Source organism: Gopherus flavomarginatus, chromosome 14, assembly GCF_025201925.1.
Source record: "Gopherus flavomarginatus isolate rGopFla2 chromosome 14, rGopFla2.mat.asm, whole genome shotgun sequence".
Lineage (NCBI taxonomy): Eukaryota > Metazoa > Chordata > Testudines > Testudinidae > Gopherus > Gopherus flavomarginatus.
This window is the reverse complement of record NC_066630.1, coordinates 34,983,117-35,010,686: the sequence shown is the minus strand read 5'-3', so window position 1 is coordinate 35,010,686 and position 27,570 is coordinate 34,983,117. Positions and strand designations below refer to the sequence as shown.

Sequence of the window (27,570 nt, the reverse complement as noted above, 5' to 3'; positions counted from 1 at the left end):
TGACCGAGAATGAATTTTATAGCGAAATAGAGTGGGAAACAATTTAATTCCAAATTTCTTTTGTCAAAATGCCACTGTGACTGAGTATACAAACCCCGCACCAGTAAAGAAAGGGTTCAGTAGCTGCTCTGGGCCCAAGCAGCCCAACCCTGCACACAGGGCCGTCCTTAGGATTTATGGGGCCCTACGCAGTATTATTAAACTGGTGCCCCTATGCCAGATGGCAGCCCAAGCTCACAGCCTGGTGGGGGAGGGGGAGGAGAGACTTGACAGCAAAGGATAATGAGATGCCTGGCCTGCCTCATGGTGGCGGAGAGTCACAGTTCCCCGCAGAGACTTCCATGCCCTCTCCCTCATGCAGAATGGACATGAAGAAAGTACCTAATTAAAAGCACTAAAATTTGGGAATAAAAAATGTCAGTCACAGGTTTTTTTATATGCCCTGAAGTTTGTCAGAGATTTATTTGCAAAAACTTCATAGTAAGGGTGAGTCAGCTGTCCTGCTGAATACATTACATATAATGGAATACATGATGCAGCTCTTCTCTGTTTTACATTTTCTTAATCAGTATTTCTAAGCTGAATTTATATTTTAAATGTACTCAAATCTTAAACCACCATTCCAGATTACTACATATTTAACTCACTGAAACAAAAACATTCTTTTAAATTAATCAGAGAGGTTTAGTGCGTTCATAACAATGTTCACTGCTTTTAGAAAAAGGGAACAGTAATTTACTTTGTGTGATCATACAAAGAGACATGGTTATGAAATTTCACCAACTTTAAAAAAATATGTTTCCAAAGATTTTAGGTATAACAAGGATTTTGTCTTACTAAGGTACTGATTTTGCTGGAGGGTTCTTTTAAAACTAGTTCGTCGGATAGTCAGAAGTAAAGAAAGGGAAACTCTTTGTCCAGCTATCTGGAAGGGAAGGACTGTTGTCCCTTTAAGGGCTCTCTTCAGTGGGGAGTGGGGGGAGAGGTGGTGAAGGGATGGACAGAAAGGACACAGGAAGACTTGGAAGCATTTTTTTTTTAACTATAGTAATTAAAATGTGTATTTTAGATAAGGGAGGTCTTTTGAAGGATTTATTTAAAAAACTGTATGTCTGAAGATCCACGCATTTAAGGCTAAAGATGATTGTGCATCTAAAACTCTACGCAAGCATTTTTTAGAAATGTGATTTTATAATCTTCACCAGCTCACTAATGAAATATTTTTAAAGCAAATTTTAAGCTAAGGTCCTGTAGACTGACATGTTCTGTGTAAATATTACATTAATGCACAACTGTTTTTGTCAGTAACGTCAGAAACTGACAGTATAAAAATTTATTTGGGCATAAGCTTTCGTGGACATCTGATGAAATGGGTTCTAGTTCACAAAAGCTTATGCCCAAATAATTTGTTAGTCTTTGAGATGACACAAGGACTCGTCCTTGTTTTTGCTGATACAGACTAACAGGATACCACTCTGAAACCTGTCAGTATATACCTTGGGGTTGGCAAATGCCTGTTAAATGGCTTTATTACCCCTTGAATGTCTCTTTAACAGTTTCAATGTTGTGCTAATAGGTCTGGCAGGCTGGAGGTTTTTTCACTTTTAGCTACTAGATTCCCTCCCAAGGAAGACTCACCAGGCTAGAGCAGCCATCTGTGGGAGCCTGCAGGAAGAGTCAGAACAGGGATAGGAAAACAAGAGGGTGGACACTAAGATCCAGTGGTGCCCCAAATTTTCAGGTGCCCTACGCAGCTGCCTATGTTGCCTATGCCTAAGGACGGCCCTGCCTGCACACCTGCAAAGCATGCACGTCTTGGAGGAGCTCAAAAGAAGAACAGTCCAGCTTAGGAGGGTAGCAGACAGCGGAGATAAACTGACTTGCACCGTGAGCTGCTGAGAAGGAACACCACAAGGGGCTTGTGCTGCCTGTGGCCAGGCTATAGTGATCTGACCTAGCCTACAAAAAATGGACCTGAGATGTAGAAGTGATCAGTGAGGTAGCAGTATAGGACCCCAAGGTGCAGGATTTAGCTACGTATCATTGGGCCCTGGATCGGAGCTTGATGGAGAGGATGGACCCAGGCTCCCCTACCAGACCCGAAGATGGACAATGACATAAGTCTATCCCTTGGTGGGGAACCTAACTGGGAGAAGATCCTGAAAGTACAAGGGTTATGGACCACAAGACCCCAGTCCAAGAAGGAATCCCTGAACTCTCACTGAATTCTGAAGCATTCCCTATTATCAAACTCTTTTTATGTACCCCGAAAAGGGTGAACTTGAAAGTATGACCAGGCCGGAGGGCTGAGTCACTGAAAGGACAGACCACAGCAAGGTGGAATTGTAGTAAGAAAGGGGAACGCTCTGGAGGAAGACAATCTGCCACCCCCAACCTGACCCCTGGGTGGCACTAGCAGTGAGTGTTCCGCTTCACAACCACAACACTACTTTGCATTTACAATTTACATCGCTTCCAATGATCATAATCCATGTTAAAAACCTTTAATTAGATAAGTATCATTAGTGCCTTGGCTACAGATAGGGATGTGGAGGCAAAGACATAAATTTTGAATGGTCTGAAACCCTTAAGCTCTGAAGTCACTTAGCCACATTTGAAAATTTTACTCTAGGTGCTTTGCCCAGCAACATACAACAATTCAGACAAAGACCATAGGAAATAGAACCTGTGGGACTTAGCTCCAGGCCCCTCCTCGCTCTGTTCATGGAATCACATGTCCTCTCTTTTTAAAGCTGTCATTGATTTTATGGAAATTGGAGCAGAGATGTCAATGGAACATAAAACTCAAAAGGTATTGTACAGGGCTTCACCTCCCCACTGGTTAGGCGAATAGATGGGTGTGGTTTGAGAGAGGCTGGGGAATGCAAAGCGTAACAAAGCGTTCTTTGGGTGTGGAGCTTCCAAGTCTCTCGAGGGGACACTGCCTGCATTAAAATGTTTATTGGATTTTTGATAATACGATCTCACCTCATTTATTTGGGATCCTGTGTTGCTCCATTGATGTGAGGGTGGAATAGTGATGAAATGACCCCCTATGCAGGCCAATAGAAGTAGGGTATACTGGTGTTTACTGTAGCAGGTTAATTGATACAGGGTCATCTGTGACTATCATTTAGCCTGTCGTTTTGGACAAATGGGGATACTTCCTGAAGAAAAAGATTGGGCCCATCTAGTTGGCAGTGGAAGAATGAAATGTGGGAAGGTGGCCCCAGTACTTGGACAGGCCTTGCTGAAAGCTAGAATTGGAGAGATGAAGGTGGCCCAGGAAAGGTGAATAGCTGCAGTTTGGGTTTGGACTGTCTGAAACTTTAACAGTATCTTTGCAGGTCTAGTTGGGTATCTGACTGTTGGAACTGAGGGTCACCTATTTCATATGGGTTTAATACAGTTGGGAAGGAGGGTAGGTGTTATCCAGGAACAGAGGCCCTGGGGGTTCTGACAGGTGTGTTAGAGATGCATCAGTGCGCAGGAGCCTGACTGATACAGAGTCAGAGGGTGATTTTATGGCAGTTGGTGTGAAATTATAGGGAGTATTCTCCAAGAGGTCAGACGATTTGGGTCAAACCAACCTAGGTAAGCATGAGATCAATACAGGTAATGCCTGGCCTATTAAGGAAGGCCGACATCACTTGCCTCTGGTCCACCGAGAGGAAACTGAATGGAAGATTCATGAGATGGCCACTGCAGGAATTACTGAACCATCCACAAAAGACAACAAGGAGTCTGGTGGCATCTTACAGACTAACAGATTTATTTGGGCATAAGCTTTCGTGGATAAAAAACCCACTTCTTCAGATAAAAGTGAAGTTTTTTACTCACAAAAGCTTATGCCCAAATAAATCTGTTAGTCTTTAAGGTGCCACTGGACTCCTTGTTTTTTTATGTGGATACAGGCTAACACGGTGACCCCCTGATACTTGAACCATCCAGAAGTCCTTGACTATCTATCCCCCATGGCACTGGTGGGCAAGAAAGACAGCACAACACAGATCTGTGTCTATTACCCACATTTGAATGAGGTGATTCACAAGGACTCAGATCCTATGCCCCACACTGACAATATGCTGGAGACGTGAGCAGAATCCAAATGGTTTTCTTCACTAGACCAACAGAGTGGGTGCTGGCAAGGTGAGGGGGGAAAGTCACCCCATGTGAAGACCATCTTTACCAAGGGACAGGGCTTGTGGGAGCTCAGTGTCATGCTGTTTGGATGACATAATGCACCAGCTACATTTGTTAATGGAGCAGGCCTTGGGCAACCCACCACTTTTCAGGTGTCCGTGTACTCAGACAACATGCTGATCTGAACAGGAACTCTTGTACAGCACTGGAATGGGCAAGTAATGGCTTAGAGCAGTTTCCAGGAGTAAACCTAAAGCTCAACCCTGCAATGTGTAAGCTGTTCTAAAGGGAAACGCTTTCTGGGACACATGGTTAGTGAGGAATGGATCTCCACTGACCCAGGGAAAAGTGCCTGCTGTGGCCAGAACCCCAGCATATCCACCAGCTTCAAGGGTTCCTGGGGCTTGTCCCCTACTACCAGAGGTTTCCTGGAGCTTTGCTGGGATAGCTGCTCCATTGCATAGACTAACAGAGAAGAAGTCACCATTCCTGTGGAGAGCCAGGCTGAGTTAGGTATTTCAAGAGCTGAAGTTGGCTTTGATTGCTGTGCCAGTGTTGGGATATCCTCTGCCAGGTTACTTATTTGTGTTGGGTAGTAACTCAAGCTAGACTGGAACAGGAGCTGTGTTTTCCCAGGCGCACAGCAGACAAGAGGAGGTTGTTGTGGCCTGTTATAGTAAGACCCTCTAGAAACCGGAATGGAAACCTGTGAGAGTGACCCACAGGTAGCTCCGGGCAGTAATCAGAGCTATTGAGCTATCACCCTTCTGTTTACAAGTTCATCTCAGATTTGCTTATCTACTTTGGATTTATAGACACATCACAGAAAAAGAAGCGCCTTTCCCAAATTACAAGTATGGCCTGTTAAACAGCTTAGAAAGCCCAAACTACCACAACGGTTATCAAAATAATGAACACTGTTAGAAGGTAGCAAATCAGGATGAATCTGTCAAGGACAAACGCCACCATATTCCACTCTGATTTGGCCTCCTCTTCTCTCTTACTCATGATCATGTGACGACGGATCATTAAGAGCTCCAGGAGCACCTTCTTCAGCAGTTTAATTTCCGCACTGTCATGTTCTTTTTGTAAGCATCTCCTGGTTTGTATGTCTGCTGCTTCTCCCACCACAGAAGTAGCTACAATCACAACCAGAAAAATAATTTGTATGTTAAGGTGTTGATGGGGACGACAATTATTTCCAATATATTAGAGATGGTTTGGGAAATGTTGATTCTCTTAGAATCATAGAATATCAGGGTTGGAAGGGACCTCAGGAGGTCATCTAGTCCAACCCCCTGCTCAAAGCAGTACCAGTTCTCAACTAAATCATCCCAGCCAGGGCTTTGTCAAGCCTGACCTTAAAAACCTCTAAGGAAGGAGATTCCACCATCTCCCTAGGTAACCCATTCCAGTGCGTCACCACCCTCCTAGTGAAAAAGTTTTTCCTAATATCTAACCTAAACCTCCCCCACTGCAACTTGAGACCATTACTCCTTGTTCTGTCACCAGGTACCACTGAGAACAGTCTAGATCCATCCTCTTTGGAACCCCCTTTCAAGTAGTTGAAAGCAGCTATCAAATCCCCCCTCATTCTTCCAAGAAGAGTGGTTCAGTGACTTGCCCTCAGCAGGACAGTGGCAGAGTAAGGAATGGACCCCTCCTCCAGCCTAGGCCTGTGCTCTAACCATTAGTCTGCACAGCCACCAGTTGTTTTTGATGAACAAAGTCAACTAATCAATTAATAACCTGCATTGATGCAGTGGGTTACTGGTGAATGAAATCAGCCTCCCATTTCAGAGCCTGCCTACTGAAGTGAGTTCACTCATTTCATGCGAGTCACTTCTTACCTGGATCTCACTGTTTCTTTTCTATACAAAATCAGTAAGAGCTCACCAGATGGGATCTCTGGGCATGTTCTTTGTGAAAATAACATACTGTTACTAAAACCAATTTTGGTTGTTTAATGTGCTAGACTCTGCTGCCATCTAGGGGTTGGGAGAATTGATCCTAGTAATGAGGGAAAGTAATGAGGAGCCCCCCAGGGCAGGAAACACACATTTCCCTCATTCAAAAAACGTTATCTACAACAAGCTGAAGTCCACAGTCATCCTGTGAGGGGGAGGGTCCTGGTCAGTGGCTGAGAAGCACAAAGGAGCCTAAGGGAGTTGGGTGCCCAGCTTGGCCTTGCTGTTGGATTAACACCAGTGGATACCTTTCTTTGTGTTCCTGACTCCTGCAGCATTGTTTTCACTAACTTCTGCTGTGTCAATGCGAAGTATGAAAGCCAAATGCTTCAGTACCCAGATCTTCAGCCACTGGGGCACATCCGGTCGCACTGCTGAGAGATGCAGCATGTAGGAGATAAAGATGGAATCGACAATGCTGATTACCATGATCACCAGGCACACGGCACAGAAAACACCTGGAAATAATTGCAATAGAATAAGCACATCTCCTTGATCATGAATGTCACCTACCCACAATGGCCCAGATCCACACAGGCACTTAAGTGCCAAAGTCCCAGCATTGGCTCCGTTGTGATTCACAAAACTCCCACAAAAGCCTGTAGGTGCCTAATCCACTCGGCACTTACGTTTTCAGGATAAAAGTTCCCTAATCATCTATGGTTCTGCCTCTGAGCTTGTGCACGGCTGCCTCCCTCTAGGCATCCAGATGCCTATCTCCCAGCAAAGCCCCAGAGCGATCCATGAACCAGTTAAAGACGGGTGGTCCTCTGCCTAACATGCATGTGGGGCCTCATACAGTAGGTGTGGTCAGAGAGTGCATACCAGATCAGGACCTATTTAAAATCCAAGGGGAGGGGGAGAAGAGGAGCAGCCCACCTTATAACTTTTATCGCCTGGGATGTGGAAAACCCAGATTCAATCCCCAACCTTTTTAAGGAGGAGAAAGGATCTGAACAGTGGGGTCTCTCACCCAGGGCCGTCCTTAGGGATAGGCAACATAGGCAGCTGCGTAGGGCACCTGAAAATTTGGGGCACCACTGGGTCTTAGTGTCCACCCTCTTGTTTTCCTATCCCTGTTCTGACCCTTCCTGCAGGCTCCCACAGATGGCTGCTCTAGCCTGGTGAGTCTTCCCTGGGAGGGAATCTCGGAGTTAAAAGTGAAAAAACCTCCAGCCTGCCAGACCTATTAGCACAACATTGAAACTGTTAAAGAGACATTCAAGGGGTAATAAAGCCATTTAACAGGCATTTGCCAACCCCAAGGTATATACTGACAGGTTTCAGAGTGGCAGTCCTGTTAGTCTGTATCAGCAAAAACAAGGACGAGTCCTTGTGTCACCTCAAAGACTAACAAATTATTTGGGCATAAGCTTTTGTGGACTAGAACCCATTTCATCAGATGTCCATGAAAGCTTATGCCCAAATAAATTTTTATAGTCAGTTTCTGACGTTACTGACAAAAACAGTTGTGCATTAATGTAATATTTACACAGAACATGTCAGTCTACAGGACCTTAGCTTAAAATTTGCTTTAAAAATATTTCATTAGTGAGCTAGTGAAGATTATAAAATCACATTTCTAAAAAATGCTTGCATAGAGTTTTAGATGCACAATCATCTTTAGCCTTAAATGCGTGGATCTTCAGACATACAGTTTTTTAAATAAATCCTTCAAAAGACCTCCCTTATCTAAAATACACATTTTAATTACTATAGTTTTAAAAAAAAAGTGTTTCCAAGTCTTCCTGTCCTTTCTGTCCATCCCTTCACCACCTCTCCCCCCACTCCCCACTGAAGAGAGCCCTTAAAGGGACAACAGTCCTTCCCTTCCGGATAGCTGGACAAAGAGTTTCCCTTTCTTTACTTCTGACTATCCGACGAACTAGTTTTAAAAGAACCCTCCAGCAAAATCAGTACCTTAGTAAGACAAAATCCTTGTTATACCTAAAATCTTTGGAAACATATTTTTTTAAAGTTGGTGAAATTTCATAACCATGTCTCTTGTTATGGAGATCACACAAAGTAAATTACTGTTCCCTTTTTCTAAAAGCAATGAACATTGTTATGAACGCACTAAACCTCTCTGATTAATTTAAAAGAATGTCTTTGTTTCAGTGAGTTAAATACGTAATAATCTGGAATGCTGGCTTAAGATTTGAGTACATTTAAAATATAAATTCAGCTTAGAAATACTGAATAAGAAAATGTAAAACAGAGAAGAGCTGCATCATGTATTCCATTATATGTAATGTTGTATTCAGCAGGACAGCTGACTCACCCTTACTATGAAGATTTTGCAAATAAATCTCTGATAAACTTCAGGGCATATAAAAAAAACCTGTGACTGACATTTTTTATTCCCAAATTTTAGTGCTTTTAATTAGGTACTTTCTTCATGTCCATTCTGCATGAGGGAGAGGGCATGGAAGTCTCTGTGGGGAACTGTGACTCTCCGCCACCATGAGGCAGGCCAGGCATCTCATTATCCTTTGCTGTCAAGTCCCTCCTCCCCCTCCCCCACCAGGCTGTGAGCTTGGGCTGCCATCTGGCATAGGGGCACCAGTTTAATAATACTGCGTAGGGCCCCATAAATCCTAAGGACGGCCCTGCTCTCACCTCTTAGAGTGTGCTAATCACTGAGCTATGGAGTCACTTACTCTCTGTCTTTCTAGCCCAGTGACTGTTTAAGTATGTATGCACAGAGAGAGAGAGAATGTGTGGGGGGATGACTCTGTAGTCCAAGGTAAGGCACCACTTGGGAGATGGGAGAGCCCAGGTCCAGGCCCCTGCTCCAATCATGCCATCATTATTTAATAATTTAGCCACTGTGGAGCAGCTGCAGCAGAGAGATGGCGGGCGTCCCACCTCAGAATATCCCACAGCTCAGTGGTTACAGCATACTCCTGAGAGTTGAGCCCCCTGTTCAAATCCTCTCTCCACCTTTGGCAAAGAGGGAGGATTGGAACCTGCGTCTCCCACATCCCAAGTGAGTGCACTAACCACTGGGCAAAAAGTTGTAATGTTCATCAGCCTCACCTCCTCTGTCTCTAACCACTTTGTGTGGCACAAGGCAGGTGCCTAACTCATTCCTGCGAGAAACTCCTTAGGTGCCTAAGCTGTCTGGCTCCAGGAAGCTGCTTCCTGGGTGTGGATGGCTATGCAGAGCTAGGCACCTAAAACTGGGCTGCAGGAAGATGCTGATCTCTGAGAGAGGAGTGGGGCTTAGCACACACTCCTGTCAGCACAATCTCCCATTGGCTGGCTCAGGGGGCTCCACATCTAGTGTGCTGGCTTTTGAGAAATGCACTCTTACGTGCCTATCACTCCCCATTTGCTGCATCAGGAGCCTCACCTGTGTGGACCATAGTGCTGTTCCGGTGATTTTTCTAGGCACCTGAAGGTTAGGCCCTGTGACGCTCAGTGTTGCAACCTCCCTTCTTGGATCCCACCCAATGTATCTGTGTATCTTAGCGTTTTATATAGTGGCCATCAGAAGATCTGAATGGTAAACTCGATCTGCACTGCCAGATCCATAGGGCACTTTGTGAAGTCTTTTGTGGGGGCCAGTTGATAGGACACTGGACTGGGATTCCAGAACCCTGAATTCAAATCCTGTCTTTGGCACCAAGCTACTGTGTGACCTGGGGCAAATCATGTCTCTTGCTCTGTGCCTCTGTGTCCTTCCCTCCCTCTTTGCCTGGCTTGAGATTGTAAACTTCGGGGTCAGGGGCTGTTTCTTACAATGTGTTTGTACAGTTGCATAGTCTAATAGGGGCCTGAGCTCGGTTGGCGGCTTTAGGTGCTATTTCAGTATAAAAACCACAATAGACTGTGCAGCTCTTACCCAAGATTGGCGTGTCTTCTGAATTGGGAAGCAAATCGTTCAATATCAGCAAGAGCACAGAGAATCCTAGAACAACTGTTATTTTAAATCCCAGCCGCTCACCTCCTTCCATCGGTATGAACATGCTGGCAACATCCACAAGCACCAGAAAACCGGCAGGGACTATGAGATTGATGACATATAGGATTGGTACCCTCCGTATGGTTATCTGTTAAAGAGCAACACTTGTGAGCAGTGCACTAAAACGTTCCACCTCACTATTCTAACGGAAAGATGGACACAGTCTACCTGAATGGGACTTTGCTTGGGTCTCTCTTCGTTGTTATTATTTATTTATATAGCCCCAGAAATGTACCTTTTTTACTTTGTGCTTTAGAAGGCGAATAAGGCAGGATTCCTGCCCTGGAGAATGTATTATCTAATAGACAAAAACAAACCACAAAGGAACAGTTCAGCACAAGAAGGTGTGGCGATAATGTTGGGAGGACATCGGTATAGGAAGGATTCCTGGGCAAAGTGAGTATAAAGGAGTGTCTGAAGGAGAAGAGAAAGGAGAAAGGAAGGAGGTGCAATATTATTCCCAGAGTGAGGCGCAGCAACCCAGTAGGCCCAAAGCTGAGAACAGAAGCAGGTGATGCAGTAAGCAAAAAGGGAGGAAGACTATACCGCTGTGAAAGCAGAGATGTAGGTTAAACCAGAGGGAGACAATAATACGAGGCCTTGAAGGAAAGAGTGAGTGGCTCAAACTTGATGCAGTGAAAGACAGGCAGTCAGTTAAAGGGAACCAATGATCATTGCTGTGACTGGAGAAGTGAAAGAGGCTGGAAACTTCAAGCAGAGACTGGAGATGGTGAGGCAAGAGGTGGAAGGCCAGGGATTAGGTGCCTGGAACAGTCAAGATCAGGGGTGGGCAAACTATAGCCTGCGAGCCATTTTAAGCCAGCTTGCAAGCTACCTCTGGGGAGCCAGGTCGGGGGCCACATCACGCGGCTCGGCCCCGCTCCAGCACGACATGGCCCCTCTCTGAGGGTCAGGGGCTGCTCCATGTAGGAGCCGAAGAACGGACATGCCACTGCTTCTGGGAGCTGCTTGAGGTAAGCACTGCTCGGAGCCTGCACTCCTGAGCTGCTCCCCTTGTCCCAACCCTCTGCCCCAGCCCTGATCTCCCTACCGCTCTCCAAACCCCTTGATCTCAGCATGGAGCACTCTCTTGTACCCCAACCTCTCATCCTCAGCCCCACCCCAGAGCCCGCATCCCCAGTCAGAACCTGCTCCCCTTCCCGCAACCCTGCCCCAGCCCTGATCCCCCTCCTGCCCTCTGAACCCCTCGGTCACAGCCCAGAGCACCCTCCTACACCCCAAACTCCCCAGCCCCACCGCAGAGCCTGCACCCCCCAACCAGAGTCCGCACCTACTGCCACACTCGAATCCTAATTTTGTGAGCATTCATGGCCCGCCATACAATTTCTATTCCTCGATGTGGCCCTCAGGCCAAAAACTTTGCCCACTCCCTGGTCAAGATGAAGGATGATCAGGGCTGGACAAGGGATTTGGCAAAAATATTTCTTGGGTGACAAGTCTGAAAAAACTTTATTTATAAAATTGTGTGTATCATTGTGGTGGGACTTTAAGGCCAAACAGTCCTATTCTTGCATCAAGCCAGCAAGTTATAAAAAAATCTATTGCAATAAGAGGTTTTCTAACATCAACGAGCCAAGAAAGGAAATACAAATGATATAAGGAAATCTGTGTAGTTTCCTTTACACAGCTTTGTGTTCTAAAGTGATTGTGTTACACAGATTTCCCCTAGCTCCTCCTTCTATAAGAAGAAAGTCAAGTGGAAAGGCTAGATTAGGAGTAGGATGGATTTTGAGTAGACTAGTGCTGGATAGACAACAGTTGTGCTAACTGGATTATTAAATATATATTATAATCTGGGATCAAATCCCCTAGCTATAGGCTACATGTGTGGTGTGTATTGTTTCCAGTCCTACCTGATATATGACTTGACTCCATTCTTTCTCCTCAGTGGATACGTTATTGCTCAGAACATCCACTTTCCCAAGGAGCCATTCGCTTTTCGCATAATTCTCCTGGGAAGCTTGTGTCACTGCAGAGGAGTTGGACTTTGGCACCACCACTATGTCCTGAACTGTTTTCAGTTAGAAAGGAGAGATAACAGGTTAATCCATTCCCAGGGAATATGATTCATTTCCTCTTTGATGCATTTGGAAGGGCTTCTTCCAATGACATAAACCATTACAGGCAGGTGCTCAGTGATCACTTAGGTGTGCGAGTTAAAATCTCATCGCACATTCCTGCAGAGATATTTCACAGGGATCATGATGGGCAGGTGTCCAAGATGGCATATTCAGTCAATAAGTGGAGGGCTTGATCACCCAGCAGTCACTCTTCAAATAGCCTTAGAGCATTGGCACCATTCTGCTCTCTCACAGTCAGCATGGCACTATGAGATTAATGGGCAGATCAGGCCAGAGTCACAGGGCCGTGCTGGACAGGGAGGAGCAGCACTGCCAGGGGGAGCTGCAGTTGGGATCCCAGAGTTCCCTAGCATGAAGGAGATGTTGGAACACTTAGGACAGTACAATACGATGGTCCCAGAGTCTGCATGTTGGTGGGGAGGAGAATGTCTCCTCCCCTCCATCCTTGAGGGCCCTTCACCCCTGGAGGATGCCAGGAAGGAGAAGTCCCTATGCTTTCTTCAGCATGGCATGCAGTTGTGCCCGGCACTCACACAGGAGCCCATTGCACATTTTCCCCCACACACATTCATGCAAGGATCAGACACCATCTGGCCCTAAACCATTAGCAGAAGAATGGGAAGGTGGTAATTAAGGAGCTGACTGAAAGTTGAAAGCTGACTCATGCAGAACATTTTATCAGGCTGCATGTGTATCTCAATGGATGCCCCACGCCTATTGAGTCAGCCCAACATTAATTCCCAGTTTGGGCAAAGTATGTTTGTGTCTTCAAGAAGAGCATCCTCTGGGTTGGTTGGGTGGGGACTGAACAAAGTCCTCACCCCTTTTAGGAATTGTCTACCACTTCTCCAGGGAGCTATCTATAAGTGCCCTAAGGACAGTCAGATTTCTGCTAAATAGTCTCCAAGGATGACAACTTTGTTCACCAGCCCTTCCCATATTATTGATGCTAAATGGAGCCCCCACCATCGTGCACCAACCCACGTACCTGTATGCACATAGGGACCAAAGGTCAGATTGCACTTCTGAGTGTCAAATGGAAACTTGTAGATATCCAAGCTGCAAGTGCTCACTATCCTGATTGGTTTCCATTGGTTGATGGTGCCATCACTGGAGAGGGACATGAAAGGAACTGTGGGGGATTGAGGATCTTCAGTCCTAAAGAAGGAAAAAAATGCATTGGAAATCTCAACATTGGCTCCTTGAAGAACTCAGAGGTCTTTGCCAATGCACTGCCAATGGAGACAGAGAGGTAGGAAGGAATAGACCATTGGGCTTCTACACCGTTAACATGGCCTTTGGTCCATGCATATGTAATAATGATGGGTGTTTAGACACTTCCTTGATTCATATCAAATAATTGATTTTGCAGCCTAAAATGATAGCAACTAGCAACTGAAGGAAGAGGGGAAAGGATGAATTTGTTGTGTTCTGTTAAATAATGCCCTGCAGTAAGTTGCAGTATGTAATACTGGTTGAGAAGAGCAATGCCATGCAGTTTATTTTTGTGTAGTTTCATTCAAACAAAAGCTGACGAGAGTCCCAATAACTTACTGCATGTTACTCACACATATTATTAATCAGCCATTCATAGCCTCATCCCCAATTTTGACACTGAAAGAAAGGAGAACCCTCTCCTCAACTTAATACTGAGAATTTACATTTCAGAGACAAAGAGGTCAGGCTTCCATACAGAGTCCACAGGGATGGAGATCTTAGAGATTCCACAGAAGCTTTGGGGATCCCAAGTGAGGAACTGATTTGTCCAGCTCTGAAAAAAAAATGGATTGTTAGGGGAAGATTGACATTTAGTGAGTGTGATAAAGTGACATAGTAAGTTAAGAACATGACACTCACCATCTGGAATTTCACTAGAGACGTAAGGATTTGTAACTTCTCATCCTAGAGGAAGAGAAAGAATTTAGTTCATATCTATTTTTGTCTTTAATAAAGATGCAGAAAATTTCCTGCAGGGGTAATGACTGCTAGATACAGGCTAGTGAGACCTGGAAGGAAGCTGAGATACCAGCAGCTAATGGGAGCAGCTGAGCGGTGTTAGAGAAAAAGTTATGAGTGTTCATACCCGATTACAGGCTGATGAAAAGAAGGAAGAAGGATCTGTTGCATAGAGAAATTAAGGCCACTTCTGCACTTGGGAATAGCACTAGTGTTTTATCAGTAGCCAACAAGCAGTGTAACTGCATCAGTAAAGGTCCCTGAGTTGAGACAGGAAGATGGAAGAATTTTCACCCATGCACTGGTAGAGTCCCTCACCAAGTCCAGGGTGGCGTGTAAGGTGACATCAATTCTGACGATGGAGGGCTCTCTCCAGTCAGTCACTGGGCGCACGCTCATCAGGCGAGGATTAGCATCTGCAATACTCAGGTTGTTTATCACATCCCAATAACTGCAGGTCTCCTGGCAGGCTGTCAGACCTGTTCCCAGAGAAACAGAGGGGGGCCTTTCAGTGCTACTGGTGAGGGTAGCAGGGCTCTCATCCTGGAGCTCTCAAATGGACTGCATGCATCTAGTTCTAGGACTAGGCCTTCTCTTATTGTTTTACAAGTTGTGGGTAAATTTAGTGCTGTTGATGGTCCTGATTTGAGACCCTTGAAAACGGACACCCTCTCTCTGTGCGTAGGCCAGGTAATGTACAATGCAGCTCAGGGAGCAGTAGGGCAAACACCATCACATCTCCCCTGCAGTGGGACTCAGCCCCAACTCCTGAGAGGGTGTGAGGATAATTCACTCCACATTCTCAACTCCATGCTTGGCCTCTCTGCTTAGTCTGTGAAGAAGGGTACTAACTCGCCCCAGCTGTGATGGGGAGTTTTGTGGCTAAGACACTTGCCCCAGGAGGAACCTATATTCATAGTTTGCACTTATATGGCATTTCCATCTTCAAATCACTTTGCCACCACTAACTGCTGCAATAAATCCTTGCAGCTCCCCTGGACTGAGATCACCAGCTCATTTCATATAAGGCACCCAACAGCCTTCAGCCCTAGAGCATTCTGTATGACCAGCAAAATGGGCAATCAAATGGATGCACTTGCAAAATACCCCCTGAAAGAAGCATAATTATAATTATTTACAACACTATGATCATTCCTAACCCTGCGAAATCTTCATCCTAGTCTTATTCTCCAAAGGTAAGATATCCTTGCTTTACCTATTTATGTGTGTACATATGTACTAATATTTCTTGTATATGGGGCTACAATGGATCAAACAAGAAATAGCAATTGTATTCCTGAAGAATGCTAGTCATTAATTAGCCTGTGTGATGGGGTGTTCCAAGCCCTTTGAGGGCCGCTGCTGGAGGCCTGGTGGTCTTATTGTACCCCACCCTGGGAAAGGAGCATTGAAGGTGGGTCCTCCAGGCCTGCTGAGAAAGTCTGCAGGGAAGTGGCCACTCAGAGTGCAGCAGGCTCAGTTAAAAGGAGCTGCAGAGCTTGAGTACATGAGTTGCTGGCTGGAACCAGAAGGGAGAGGAAGGGCTAGAAAACAAGAGAAACTCTCTAGGCAAGGAGACCTGGGAGAGACCCTGATCAACCAGGGATTAGACAGAGAGAACCCAAGGGCTGTAACCCTAAGGTAACTGGTGAAGTGATGGGACTGAGTGGGAAGCAGCCCAGGGAGAATAGCAGCAGCAACTATTAAGGGAAGCAGTACGTGGCTGCTGTTATACGGTCCCTGGGTTAGGACCTGGAGTAGTGAGTGGGCTGAGTTCCCCTACTGGCCTTTGAGAAAGTGATTTAAGTCCCAAAAGGGGACAAGACTCTGCTGAAAGCCTGAGAAGGGGGCTGGGGTTTAAACAGGGCCAGAATTGGGGCCAACCATATGTTGAACTTTGATACCCCAGAAGGAGTCATCCAGTCACCTATTAACCAGGTGACTTAGCTGGAGGGCTGAGCCAATGAAGTCCCACCCAGCAAGGGCAACAGCCAACAGTGGGCACTGGGGGCAGAGAAGAGTGCAGGTTTGCATCCAGCTGACATGTGGCGCTCATGGAAGTGACTATCCTCCATCACAGGCTCCAATCAGAACTTGACAGAAAATAATATTGTAAATAACAGAACAGTCTAACCCTTGATCTTCCTCCTAATCAACCTAAGGTTGTGTTTTATCTGCATTCATGAATCAATAAGTGGTTAATGTGAACTTTTCATCTATTGTTTGAAATCGGATGCAAATGCTTTGCTCTGTTTGGATGTCCACCAGCTTTCTGGGGCTGTGCTTTGTAGCTGTGTTTTGAGTTTGAGCCATGTTCAGTAGAACAAACCACAAGATGGAAGTCAAGGCTCCCTACCGAACATCAACTCATGAAAAAACACTTCCCACAATGGCCGCTATTCTACTTCTGACATTGATCCAAACTAAACAGGTTCACACAGAGAGTGTAACAAAATGTGTCAACTTCAAGCTAAGTTTTATTTCACCGAACCATTTAAGCAAACACAACAGGAACAAACACATGCAAACCAGATCCAAGAAAAATTATCCCAGACCTGTTTTGAACTGGGCTGCCCCTTCTGGAGAAGGGCTGCCCCTGTCTATATCAAAATGTACGCCTTTCCCTCTGACTGTTTTCATAAATGTATGATAACAGGAGCATGAAAAGAGATAGACAGGCCTTTCCTCAGTCTGATTTCTAAGGCTTTGTGCTCAGTTTCAAATGAAGATTTAAGTCCAAGACTTACCTAACGCCACGTAATTGACCAGTATAAATATAAGCCATCTTGTCATAGTTGTTGCATGGAATGTAGGCACCAGGTGCCTGATCAGCTCCTGTACTGATCTAACACTGGATTTTTCTTTGCTGTCTTCCTCAGACCTGTCTACTTAAAGGGAGTGGCAGGTTTCCATTAAGTCCCCATCACACAGGAAAGGAACAGAACAATATCACCAGAGTTGTTCAACCTGTTCCCAGCCCTCAGCGCAGACTTAGCCCCAACTTGACCTTATATACTTTATACCATGAGGGCTCAACCCTCCCTGCGGTATGCAAGGGTGGGAAGAAGCATCCAGCAGGCACAATGCCTCCTGGACTCTTAGAGAGTTCAAGTCAGCAAGTCCCAGTGGCAATTTGCCAATTTAGGGAGGTGGAAAGTGGACTGTAGCAAGGACATTGGGATTAACATCACTGGGTGTCAAGAACAGTTCTATGAGATCTGTAATTGCGATGACTTGCTCTCTTTGACCATGACTGACATCTGAGCCAAAGGATAGCAGTGACCCCAACACCAGGCTGCTTCAGTACCGGTTCACAAGGAAAAAGGCCACATGCTGAATCACCAAGTCCATTTTCTGCAGCTACTGGGTTTTCCCAGGAAGTCCTCCATCCAAATAATGACCAGGCCTAACCCACATTAGCATGTGGCGGGGGGGTATAGCTTCAAGACAAAACCCCAAAGGCTTAAAACTATTCCTGTTTCTAAATCTGTTGTCATCTCACCTGAGGCACAGTGGAATGGACGTTATATGTTGATCTGTGGAATTAGTCAGATGCCCATGTTCCCTGGGGGGGACTGGTTTTTTTTGGGATAGTTACTATGAGATCATATTGTCGTATGGGCTGCATTAAACTCTCTTTGTACATTATTAGATTGCTATCCTGCTGAAATTGCATAGGGCGGTTTCCCTATTAACATTGTCACATGCACAGAGGTTGGTACTATCACTTGTTGTTTTCCTGTCCAGCTTTAACTTCATATGCTCTTGCACTCAAGGGGAGTCATGATGTCATCACTACTGTCTGACATGGAATCCCGCTCTTGTGCATGTCTGCAGCAGTCTTTCTGAGATCTTCCACTGCTCTTGCACATATGGCTAAAATGGTTCACCTTGTCACATTCCTTGCAACGCTGTCCTAATGTGGGGCACATCTCCTTTACTTGCTCAAGCTATCTCCCACAATAAATTCATCTCACTTTGGATATGAAGCTGGCTGGGAGCACACTCAACATTAATGTTGATTTTCAATAAATCTTGGAGGACTGGGGAAGTTCCAGAAGATTGGAAGAAAGCTAATGTGATGCTAATTTTTAAAAAGGGCAAAGAGAATGACCCATGTAATTATAGGCCTGTCAGCCTGACATTGATCCTGGGCAAGATAATGGAGTGGCTGATACGGGACTCAAGGAATAAATAACTAAAGAAGAGTAATGTAATTAATGCTAATCAACATGGGTTTAAGGAAAATAGATCCTGTCAAACTAACTTGATATTTTTTTAATGAGATTACAAGTTTGGTTGATAATAGTGTTGATGTAATATCCTTAGACTTCTGTAAGGCATTTTACTTTGGGACTGCATGACGTTTTGATTAAAAAAATTAGAATGTTATAAAATTAACATGGCACACATTAAATGGATTAAAACTGGCTAAGTGATAAGTCTCAAAATGTAACTGTAAATGGGGAATAGTCATTGAGCTAGTGTGTTTTCAGTGGGGTCCCACAGGGACTGGTTCTTGGCCCTATGCTATTTAACATTTTTAATCAATATCCTGGAAGAAACATAAAATCATCACAGATAAAGTTTGCAGATGACACAAAAAGTTGGGGAGTGATATGCAGTGAAGAGGATAGGTCACTGATTCAAAGTGATTCGGATTGGTTGGTAAACTGGCCACCGCCAAGGTGTTTAATACAGCTAAATGTACATCTAAGAACAAAGAAAGCAGGCCGTATTTACAGACTGGAGTACTATTCTGGGAAGCAATGACTCTGAAATGGAGGTTGTGATGGATAATCAGCTGAACATGTGCTACCCACTGCTGGAATACCACGTTCAGTTTTGGTACCAACAATTCAAGAAGGACATTGATGAATTGGAGACAATACAGAGAAGAACCACGAGAATGATTACAGGATTAAAAAGCATGGTTATAGTGACAGACTCAAGTGCTCAATCTGTTTATCTTAATAAAGAGAAGGTCAAGGAGTGACTTGATTACAGTCTAGACGTATCTTCACAGGGAATAAATATTTAATAATGGGTTCTTCAGTCTAGCAGGGAAAGGCATAACTTGATCCAATGGCTGGAAGTTGAAGCTAAGCAAGTTCAGACTGGAAATGAGAAGTGAGAGTAATGACCTTTGGTAAATTGTTCCAATGGTTAATATTGGACTCTCCATTTCTGACCATTTTTAACTCAAGATTGGATGTTTTCCTGAAAGATGAAGTCTAGACATTATTTTTTAGAAGTTCTATGGCCTGTGCTATACAGGGTGGTCAGACTAGATGATCATAACGGTCCCTTTCTGGCCTTGCAGTCTATGGAAACCTGGCCATTTGCTCTCCTTTGCTGTTGTTTCATGGCACATACAGGAGTTGTGCCTCCTAGGCCTTCTCTCTTGAGGCTTCCACTGCATGCCCCATGACTAAACATCTGTCTAACGTGAGGGTGCCTTCCTGGAGCAGCCACTCATGTGTGGTGGTCCCAAGTTCTGCAAACGATCCTGTCTCAAATTAAGGAGTCTGTCAAGTCCCCAAATATTGCATGTAACAACCAATGTGCATAAGGCAGTAACATAGGGGTTTATCCCCTCCGCTTCAGATTGGTATCTAGTGAAAAACCTGTGTCACTCCAGTTTCATTCTGCTTTGGGGAGCAAAAGGTATCCAGGGCTCCTAGAATTACTGTGATACTTGAGGCAGTGGTGCAGACTGCTCTGACTTCCTCCCTAATAAGGTAAAATAGCAGTTTTACTTTCCAATGTCGTCATGTTCCTGAAGGGTTAGGTCAGTGTACACCTCGAATGCCTCCTGCCACCAGGTACCTTGCTGGGCTAGGTGTGTGTATCTGGAAAAATCCAGGACTACTGGGAGTTCAGCCAAGGTGATACTGGTCCTGTGAGGATCCAGCCATTAGAGACACCAGGAGTGGGCAGAAGGAGTCATGAGGGGTGCAGTGGCACCCAGGTCATACAAAGGAACTACACAAGAGGGATAGTGACCCAAAGGAACAGGAGAAACTTATGAGCCAGCAGACAAGACCCAGAGAGCCTACAGAGCTCATAACAGAATGGAAAGACAGAGGCTAACCCCACAGGGAAAAGACTCCACAGAAAGCTAGTTTGCTAGATTTCAAATGATTGCACATGTCCATCCCACTTCAGGCAACTCACAAGCAATATGGTAAACAGGAGGGTTTCAGAGGCTGAAGAAGAACTGCAACACAATTTCCAAATCTAGCTGCATCAGCCCTTGATGCTTGAGAACTAGCATAATAACTAGTGCAAGTATGTACCAATGAACAGGTTGCAGCCTTGCAAATACCACTTGAGGACACACGATTCAGGAATTTGTGTGAGCAGGTACACACACTCTACCGGCCACAGGTCATGAGATGGAACTGAGAGAAGGTCAGGGAGGCCCCTCCCCTTTATACCACCAGCTCAGAAGCACAAGGAAGTGGGGAATTCATGGACGCTCCAATGGCTACCATTATGAGGAAAAACTAGCCAGCTTGGGTGAACTGGAAGTGCACACACACCTGAAGTGGATGGGACAAGTGCAAAAACTGAAAGAAGATGTGGGAATGCTTTTCACAGGGTTGTATGTGGAGGGATTGGATGGAGTTTCTAGCAATCTCTCCCTCTCCCTCTTTTTTTTAATTTCTTACTATAGGATTTCTAGGTGCCCTGCCACCTCCACTCATGAAAGGAATTTAGCTGTTTCTGATTAGCTGGGTGTAGTGCTTCACATCCTGCACTTCACCAGATTGGGATTTTCAAGGGAACCACCTTATGCTGGAATTCAATGTGTGTGGTGAGGTACAAAGGAAGTGTAAGGGGTGAAAAGGAATTTAACCACATAGATTTTGGAGGCCATGAGCTAAGTGGATCCATGAAATTGTGTTTCCACTGGTTGTTCTCCCAAACTTCCCCTCTACAGTGGCACAAAGGAAGCAAAGCACTAGAGTGAACACCTTGCATAAATTCCTGCAATCCTGTCCTATTGTTCAGCAGTACTGAATGAGGAGGGGCCAGAGCTCAGAGTCTCAGCTGAGCCCAGACTTAATTTTGGCACAAGGCTGGCACTACAGGGTAAAAGAGAAGCCTAGAACAGAAGAAATGGTTCCCCTCGGTACAGCTTTCTTCTGGCCTCCAACATAATAGCAGAAACTTCAGGCCTGTTGTTGCTGACTGACTTGTTATTTCCCTAAAAGATTTGTGGAGCTAGTCCCAGAATTTGGGCAGTTTAGAGAGAGCCTACCAACAACAACAACATTGTGTGCCCTCTTCATCTCAGATGTCCCTAGCAGGTAAATATTTTAATCTATTTTAATTTTTTAAAAATGAACTGAAAAGTCTTAATCCTCGGGGCTGAGACTTGTTCCATGTATAAAAGTGTGATGTGGGGGTGCATCTTCATCACAGTTCTTTGATAAGTTAGGTTCAAGAGGCCCTAACTGTGTGCAAAAACGTCCACCCATAATTTGCATGCAGGAACACAGTATTTCTGTACACTTTCTGCATATAATTATGAATATCAGAGCTTTACAGTCTTAACATATCTTACTAAGAAGCAAACTAACTTTATTTTCAGTGAGCATGTTTGGTAAGTATTTGCTGGAATATACGCACATGGAAATTGTACAAATTAACAATGCAGCACCTTAATAACAGGATTTTCTTTAGACCGAACAAAAATAAATGTAACACAGTAGATTAAAACTACAGCAATAAATGAAACATTTAACGTCCCTATTTTTTGAAAGAAATAACTTCTCAAAAGAAACCTGAATTCAACCTTTAAACATTACTGACCTGATTTTTAAAGGTACTGAGCGCTCACAAGTGATTGACTGCAATGAGCGCTATAGGTGCTCAGCACCTTTGAAAATCAGACCATAAAGCACTTGGTACCGGTGGGTAAGCTGGCAATTAGCCCCTCTCTTCTGCATAGCAGTGTGGTTCAGTTTTGTCTGGCATCATTCACAGAAATACTTGACTTTAATGTAGTGCTGCTGAGGGCTATACTGTTATGTTGGCCATGACTGGCTGACTTTGTGATAGAACACAAAGTTCCTATATTAAGGCTGTCATTTGAGCAATGACATCACACGAAGTGTATTTTCAGGTGTTTTACTGAGGGACCCACAGTAGGAGTAACCACAAATAGTGGGCCAGATGGTGTATTCCATATTTGGTCCATTTTTATTCATCACTTAATCTAACCCATACTCGATGTCCTCGTTATCTTGTGGCTTATGAGGGGATCCTCCATTTTCTGCCAGGCACTGCACCATTTTGTCCTCAGTGCTATTCTCTGTTAAAGCGTGAAGACAAGTGAAATTGTGATTAATCATCTTTATTACTGGAAAAAGAAACAAATTCCAATTATTGAAACCTACTATGAACATTTGCATGAAAATAGTCACAGAAAAATACTCGGTCTCAACCTACTGAGATCCCAGTAGGATACAACAAACTAGGGGGAAGAGAGCACTCAGAGATTTCCTCAGTCCCTTCTTCCCCCCAGTCCTAACTAGCTAAGGTCACTGACAATGGGTGAACAAACTCCTTCTTTCAAAATACAGCCACCATCTCCCATTTCCCCCCTTGTTTACCTGCTTTCTCCCTCCCTTTTAAATTCTGTTATAATCTTACCAAAGCAGGAGGGTTTGATGTGACTGTCTTTGTTGTCCAGTTCCTCTAAGGTTAGGTCATCCACTTTATTGTAGGCTGCTGATGTCAGTATCTCATCTATTGGTTCAGCAATAATCTCTTGTATCAATGGTTTCAAAGGTTTGGCTTGTTTAACTTTGACCTCTAAGTCTCTCTCTGGACTCCAAGGCTCTGCTAAACCTTCTACAAGAAGTCTTGTGGTTTCCCTTTGACTGTCTTCAGGTACCTTACATATATTTGAAAAGATGGCTGTTGGGATCTCTTCTGTTACTGAGTTCCCAAATAAGGTTTTGTTTTCCTCTGAAGCAGAGTCCTTGACATCACTCACTTCAGAAATGATTTCAATCTTTGGATGACATGCTTGCTATAAAGGTAGACAACATAATTGAAAATAATCTGTTACTACTGAAGTAGCTACTAAGGGATGGACTATTACAATTCAAAGGCAAACTTCTGCTCTTAGATCCATGAGACAGTTCTCAGTTTTAATACCCTGCTTACCCATGCAACATCCACTTCATACAGAGATCAAGGAAAGCAGAAATATAGGGTTGCCTGGTGGAAAAGAGCTGAATTTTTCCCAATCAGTTATCAGACATCAGTCTTAATTGGCATGTCATAAACTATTTACAGTTCAGGAGGCACACTTGATTAAGCAGTTTTCAATGCTGGAGGATCTACAGCCTATAAAACTTTCTAGATGCCACAAACTAAAATGATCAGAAATTATTCATATATTTTAAGTGTTTTTTTTGTTTGTTTTTTGTTTTTAAGGAATATAAATTTCTAATGTATGCCAGGAGTCAGTCACCAAATTGAAGTACCAATAAATTATGTCTTTCAGATTTTTTAATTAAAACAATCAAAACAAATCAAAGCTGTATAAATGGCAAAGCAGTTGAGGTTATTTGTGCCTGTCCCACTTATGGAGTGGGACTTCTTCGGCCCTGTGCTTTTTTTCAGCCTTAGGGGAGAGGTTCTCATGCAGTATTTCTGACTGTCTTGTCAGGCTCTCTTGCCTGTCTCCAGTGGTTCTGATTGGCCCATTCCTGGGCCACAGGGAAGTTGGCTGGCTCCCTGATCCCAGCTCCCCAAGGATTCAGCCTGCTGTAAGTCAGGTCATTTGCATCAAAGCTCAGCAGTCACACGATGTCAGGGGGCAGAGATGACATGGAACAAGACCAGGGTACACTTGGGGCATCAGGTAAAGCAGCAGCACGGGATCTCCACTGGGACTTTTGATCAGAGCTAGGATACTGCGGCAGCCCCAGGGTAACCCTGTGGGGCCCTCCTGGAAGTGCTCTCCATTGGGGTTTGTGTTTGAATGACAGCCTTTGTCTTGCACTTGGCTTCAGCTCTGGTGGAGTCAGAGTGCTGGTTGGCTTCCCCTAATCCCGGGACAAGTGAGGGAGGGTGGACAAATTGAGAGTGGTCCTGCTAGGGACCCTCCATTAGCACCTGTGAGTGAGTTACAGTGTACTGTGGGAGGCAGGTGCCCAAGGATCTCTGCAGCTCCTGATTCTCCTCCTCTTCCCCTGGAGGGACAGGTGATGTGGGGACAATACAGTGCAGTAGGGGGCCCTGATGGAGCCATTTACTTATTCCAGTCCCACATACAAGAATGGGGGTAGTTTGGGCTGAGAACCGCAGTTTTGATGTCTATGGATGGAGGGTTATTAAGCTAAATACAAACTGGGCATCCTTTCTATGGACGTTTATTCTTTGCAGGAGGGAAAATTCTGGGGAGTGGGATTATTCCCAGGGGTCCATGTAAAGAAGGAAGGGATGAGGCCAGCATGGAAAATTACACATGGGACTAGTTACGGTATAAGGCTGCTATCTTGTGTGTTTTTCTCCCTATTTGATTTTCTGTCAGCTGTTAACCTCAATAACTATGCGTAAATGATTGTGTCTCATTCCCCAGCACTGCCTGAACAAATGTGTACTGAGTCATTCTGATTATTTTCACAAGATGGCACTATTCTAACAGATTAAAATGCAGGGCAAGCTGACCAAATAGTAGATTTGGTCAAGTATTTGCATACAGTATATCAGAACCAATTATTGAGGACTAGAGCATTCCCAAATAAATTGTTTCTATGTTTCCAGATTGATGTCCAGAGGAGAAGAAAAAACCACATGGATTTTTCTGTTGTAGGCGAATCAAAGGTCCTTTTAAGATTGCATAAAGTAGACTCCTGCCTCATGTGAAGGAGGACTAAAAATTCTGGAAAGTTTCTGAAGGTGCTTCTATTGTTGCCATCCCTGGGTACATGTGACTGAAGAATGGGGAGGTGACTAGTGATAAGAAATATTTTCTTAGGTAGCTTTCCAATTTTAATGTATCTAGTTATACAGTGTATCCAATTAAGCCAATATTTAATAGCTTCTATATAACACCAGGACAGAAAATACCATATTGTATCATTTATATGTAATTCTATAAAAATTGACATTCACCTGGGACTTGACAGCTCCCAGTATGCTGCACATTTTGCTCATTTGGAATCTCATTGGCAACTGTAGGTTTAAAGCTAACTGCAGGCTCCTACCAACAGAGCAGAATAAGACTATATCTTATGGCTGTTCGCAGCATTGGGTCTACGAAATCCAATTGAGAACTTCTTATTTTATTGGGTAGAGGGCAGTTTGTCAATCAAACCAGATCATTACGGTAAATGTGTATCATTCTTTTACATTTTATAAGTGAAAATGAAATACAATACACTCTTAAGAGGTCCATCTTATTTAGGTTTCACATTACTATCCTTTTATTGTTACAGTGTGATAATGTGGCAATTCAAATTGAAAGGTAACATGCAACTCATCGTTTTAATGTATAGAGAATGTGAGGGTAAATTTTGCCAATCGCATTTTATAAATTAAATAACTATTTCACCTCTCAAACAGAAATGCACCATTTGTACTTTATTGTACATATTATAATGTATTAGTAAATGTGAGTAGAAGAGCACCAGCCTGATAAGAATAATTAGCAAGAAGCTCACCTTTTGGATTGAGTTTTCCTCTACTGGTGAGAATTCACTAGCGTCCACATCCTCTAAATCAGGCAGTTCCTGAAGAAGATCACAAAATAGCTTATCAACCGTACAGGCAATTTCTAACTCCTAAAAAGCAAAACCCCATTTGAAACCTGAGCTCTGAAGCAAAACTTTTAAAACTGACACTGTAATTAGAACTCTCCACAATTGTGTTCACCCCTCCAAAACGGCAGCCTTGTCTTTCAAATGCGTGCCTAGTATGGAATAGAATATCTGCCTCCAAAATCAGGCTAGCAATAGTCTTAGAGTGCCCAATCCACTCTACTACCATGCAGGAGGAAAGAAGGAGAAAAGGATAGGACAGCTCTAAAAAGATAGTGAAGACGAAGAAGCAGTGTTCACTCCTGCATGTCAGCCCACAGAAACTCATCTACATGCCCACTGTCAGGTGGGGCGATCTCTGGGGCACAGGCTGATTTGGTGGTGTCCAAGGAACATCTGCACTGCATATGTGCTGCTCAAACCCAAGAGACTTCTAGATAGAAATGTTAATGCTGCTTCCTATTCCACTCCCCCTTTGTGGTCATCCGCAACTACAGTGGGGGGATGTAATAGCAGCATAGCTTCTGGGTAAGCCCTATGAGGAATGGAAGGCAGGTGAGAGTGAGGGAAGTGTAGCTTCTTGCAAAAGACTCACCCAATCCCATAATGCTTTTACTATGAAATTATTGCTTATATGAATGACTGACCTACATTTCTGCACACAAACACTGCCATTATATAAGATTATTTTTGGAGTGCTACAAATATTTTCAACTCTTAATTTTTTTTTGAAAAATTTAATGGAGGGAGATTACATAACCCTGTGCTCCCTAAAGATGCTGGTTACTCATTAGTTGCCCATTAGCTAATACTGATTAGTCACTTGTTCTTTTATTACAGTACTATGCAGGGGTGAAAGTGGGCTGGTATGGTGTACTGGTAAGAAGTGGCCGGTGGTACTGGCCCGTACGCAGCCAACGTTAAAGCACAGTGGCACCCAGGTCAGACAAGGGTACTACACAAGAGGGATAAGTGACCCAAAGGAATTTACAAGCCAGCAGACAAGAGAAGTAACAGAATGGAGAGACAAAGAACCAGTTTCCCCAGGGCCCTTTTAAATCACTGCTGGAGCCCCAGCACGGGCCAAGCAACGCGGATGGACTGCTGGGGGAGACTGAACCCCAGCTCCGCTCCTTCCACCTGAGGCTCTGCCCCTTCTGGTGGCCCGGCTCCGGGCCCGCGTACCGGTAAGTCCTCTGTGCTACTTTCACTCCTGGTACTATGTAAATGTGAATTTGTTCAGGTGTAATGTCAGAGCATTTTTCTTTTCTGCTGTTGCATACAATATGCAATACTCATTTTTGCCTCAGCCCCCTGTATCTTGACACTCCTCTGTACCCTGCTCAGCTAAATTCAGAAAGCAGAAGTTAATGGAAAGGTCTTTAATATGTATATCCATGACTCAGCAATGTGAACAAGTAATATAAATTCTACATGCGAGTGTTCTCAAACGATTTACCATCCAGCCCTTCTTTTATCAAAGGAAATAAACTAAGAGAGGAGAGAGCCAACACAGTAATAGGAAATGGATGTCAGTTCCCCTCGCATAGCGGTCAGGAAAGGGTAAGTGGAGTCTCCATCTGAGTACTCAGGGAGAGGCATGCATTTTTAAGTACGTTAAAGGTTGACTCTTCAACCTCACATTATCT

At 44.3% G+C, this 27,570-nt stretch overlaps 2 protein-coding genes across 6 annotated transcripts in view; both read right to left on the bottom strand.

The window, feature by feature from the left end:
• Positions 1 to 5,016: 5,016 nt before the first annotated feature.
• LOC127034487 (5-hydroxytryptamine receptor 3A-like) lies at positions 5,017 to 16,928 on the bottom strand. Its single transcript, XM_050923369.1, has 10 exons — positions 16,883 to 16,928; positions 14,454 to 14,614; positions 14,037 to 14,081; positions 13,841 to 13,950; positions 13,168 to 13,337; positions 11,952 to 12,109; positions 10,313 to 10,375; positions 9,958 to 10,165; positions 6,359 to 6,568; positions 5,017 to 5,282 (listed from the first exon to the last, which is right to left on the bottom strand). The coding sequence occupies exons 1-10, from the start codon at positions 16,926 to 16,928 to the stop codon at positions 5,017 to 5,019; spliced, it is 1,437 nt and encodes a 478-aa protein (XP_050779326.1).
• A 4,820-nt stretch (positions 16,929 to 21,748) lies between these two features.
• The window catches only part of DNAAF1 (dynein axonemal assembly factor 1), a 34,077-nt gene continuing 28,255 nt past the window's right edge, over positions 21,749 to 27,570 (bottom strand). For all 5 annotated transcript variants that reach the window (XM_050923328.1, XM_050923330.1, XM_050923332.1 and 2 more), the window contains 3 exons: positions 25,826 to 25,894; positions 22,800 to 23,181; positions 21,749 to 22,458 (listed from right to left, as the gene is read on the bottom strand). In XM_050923328.1, the coding sequence (XP_050779285.1) occupies positions 22,358 to 22,458; positions 22,800 to 23,181; positions 25,826 to 25,894 (552 nt within the window). In that variant the 3' untranslated portion in view covers positions 21,749 to 22,357. The remainder of the gene's footprint in view (positions 22,459 to 22,799; positions 23,182 to 25,825; positions 25,895 to 27,570) is intronic.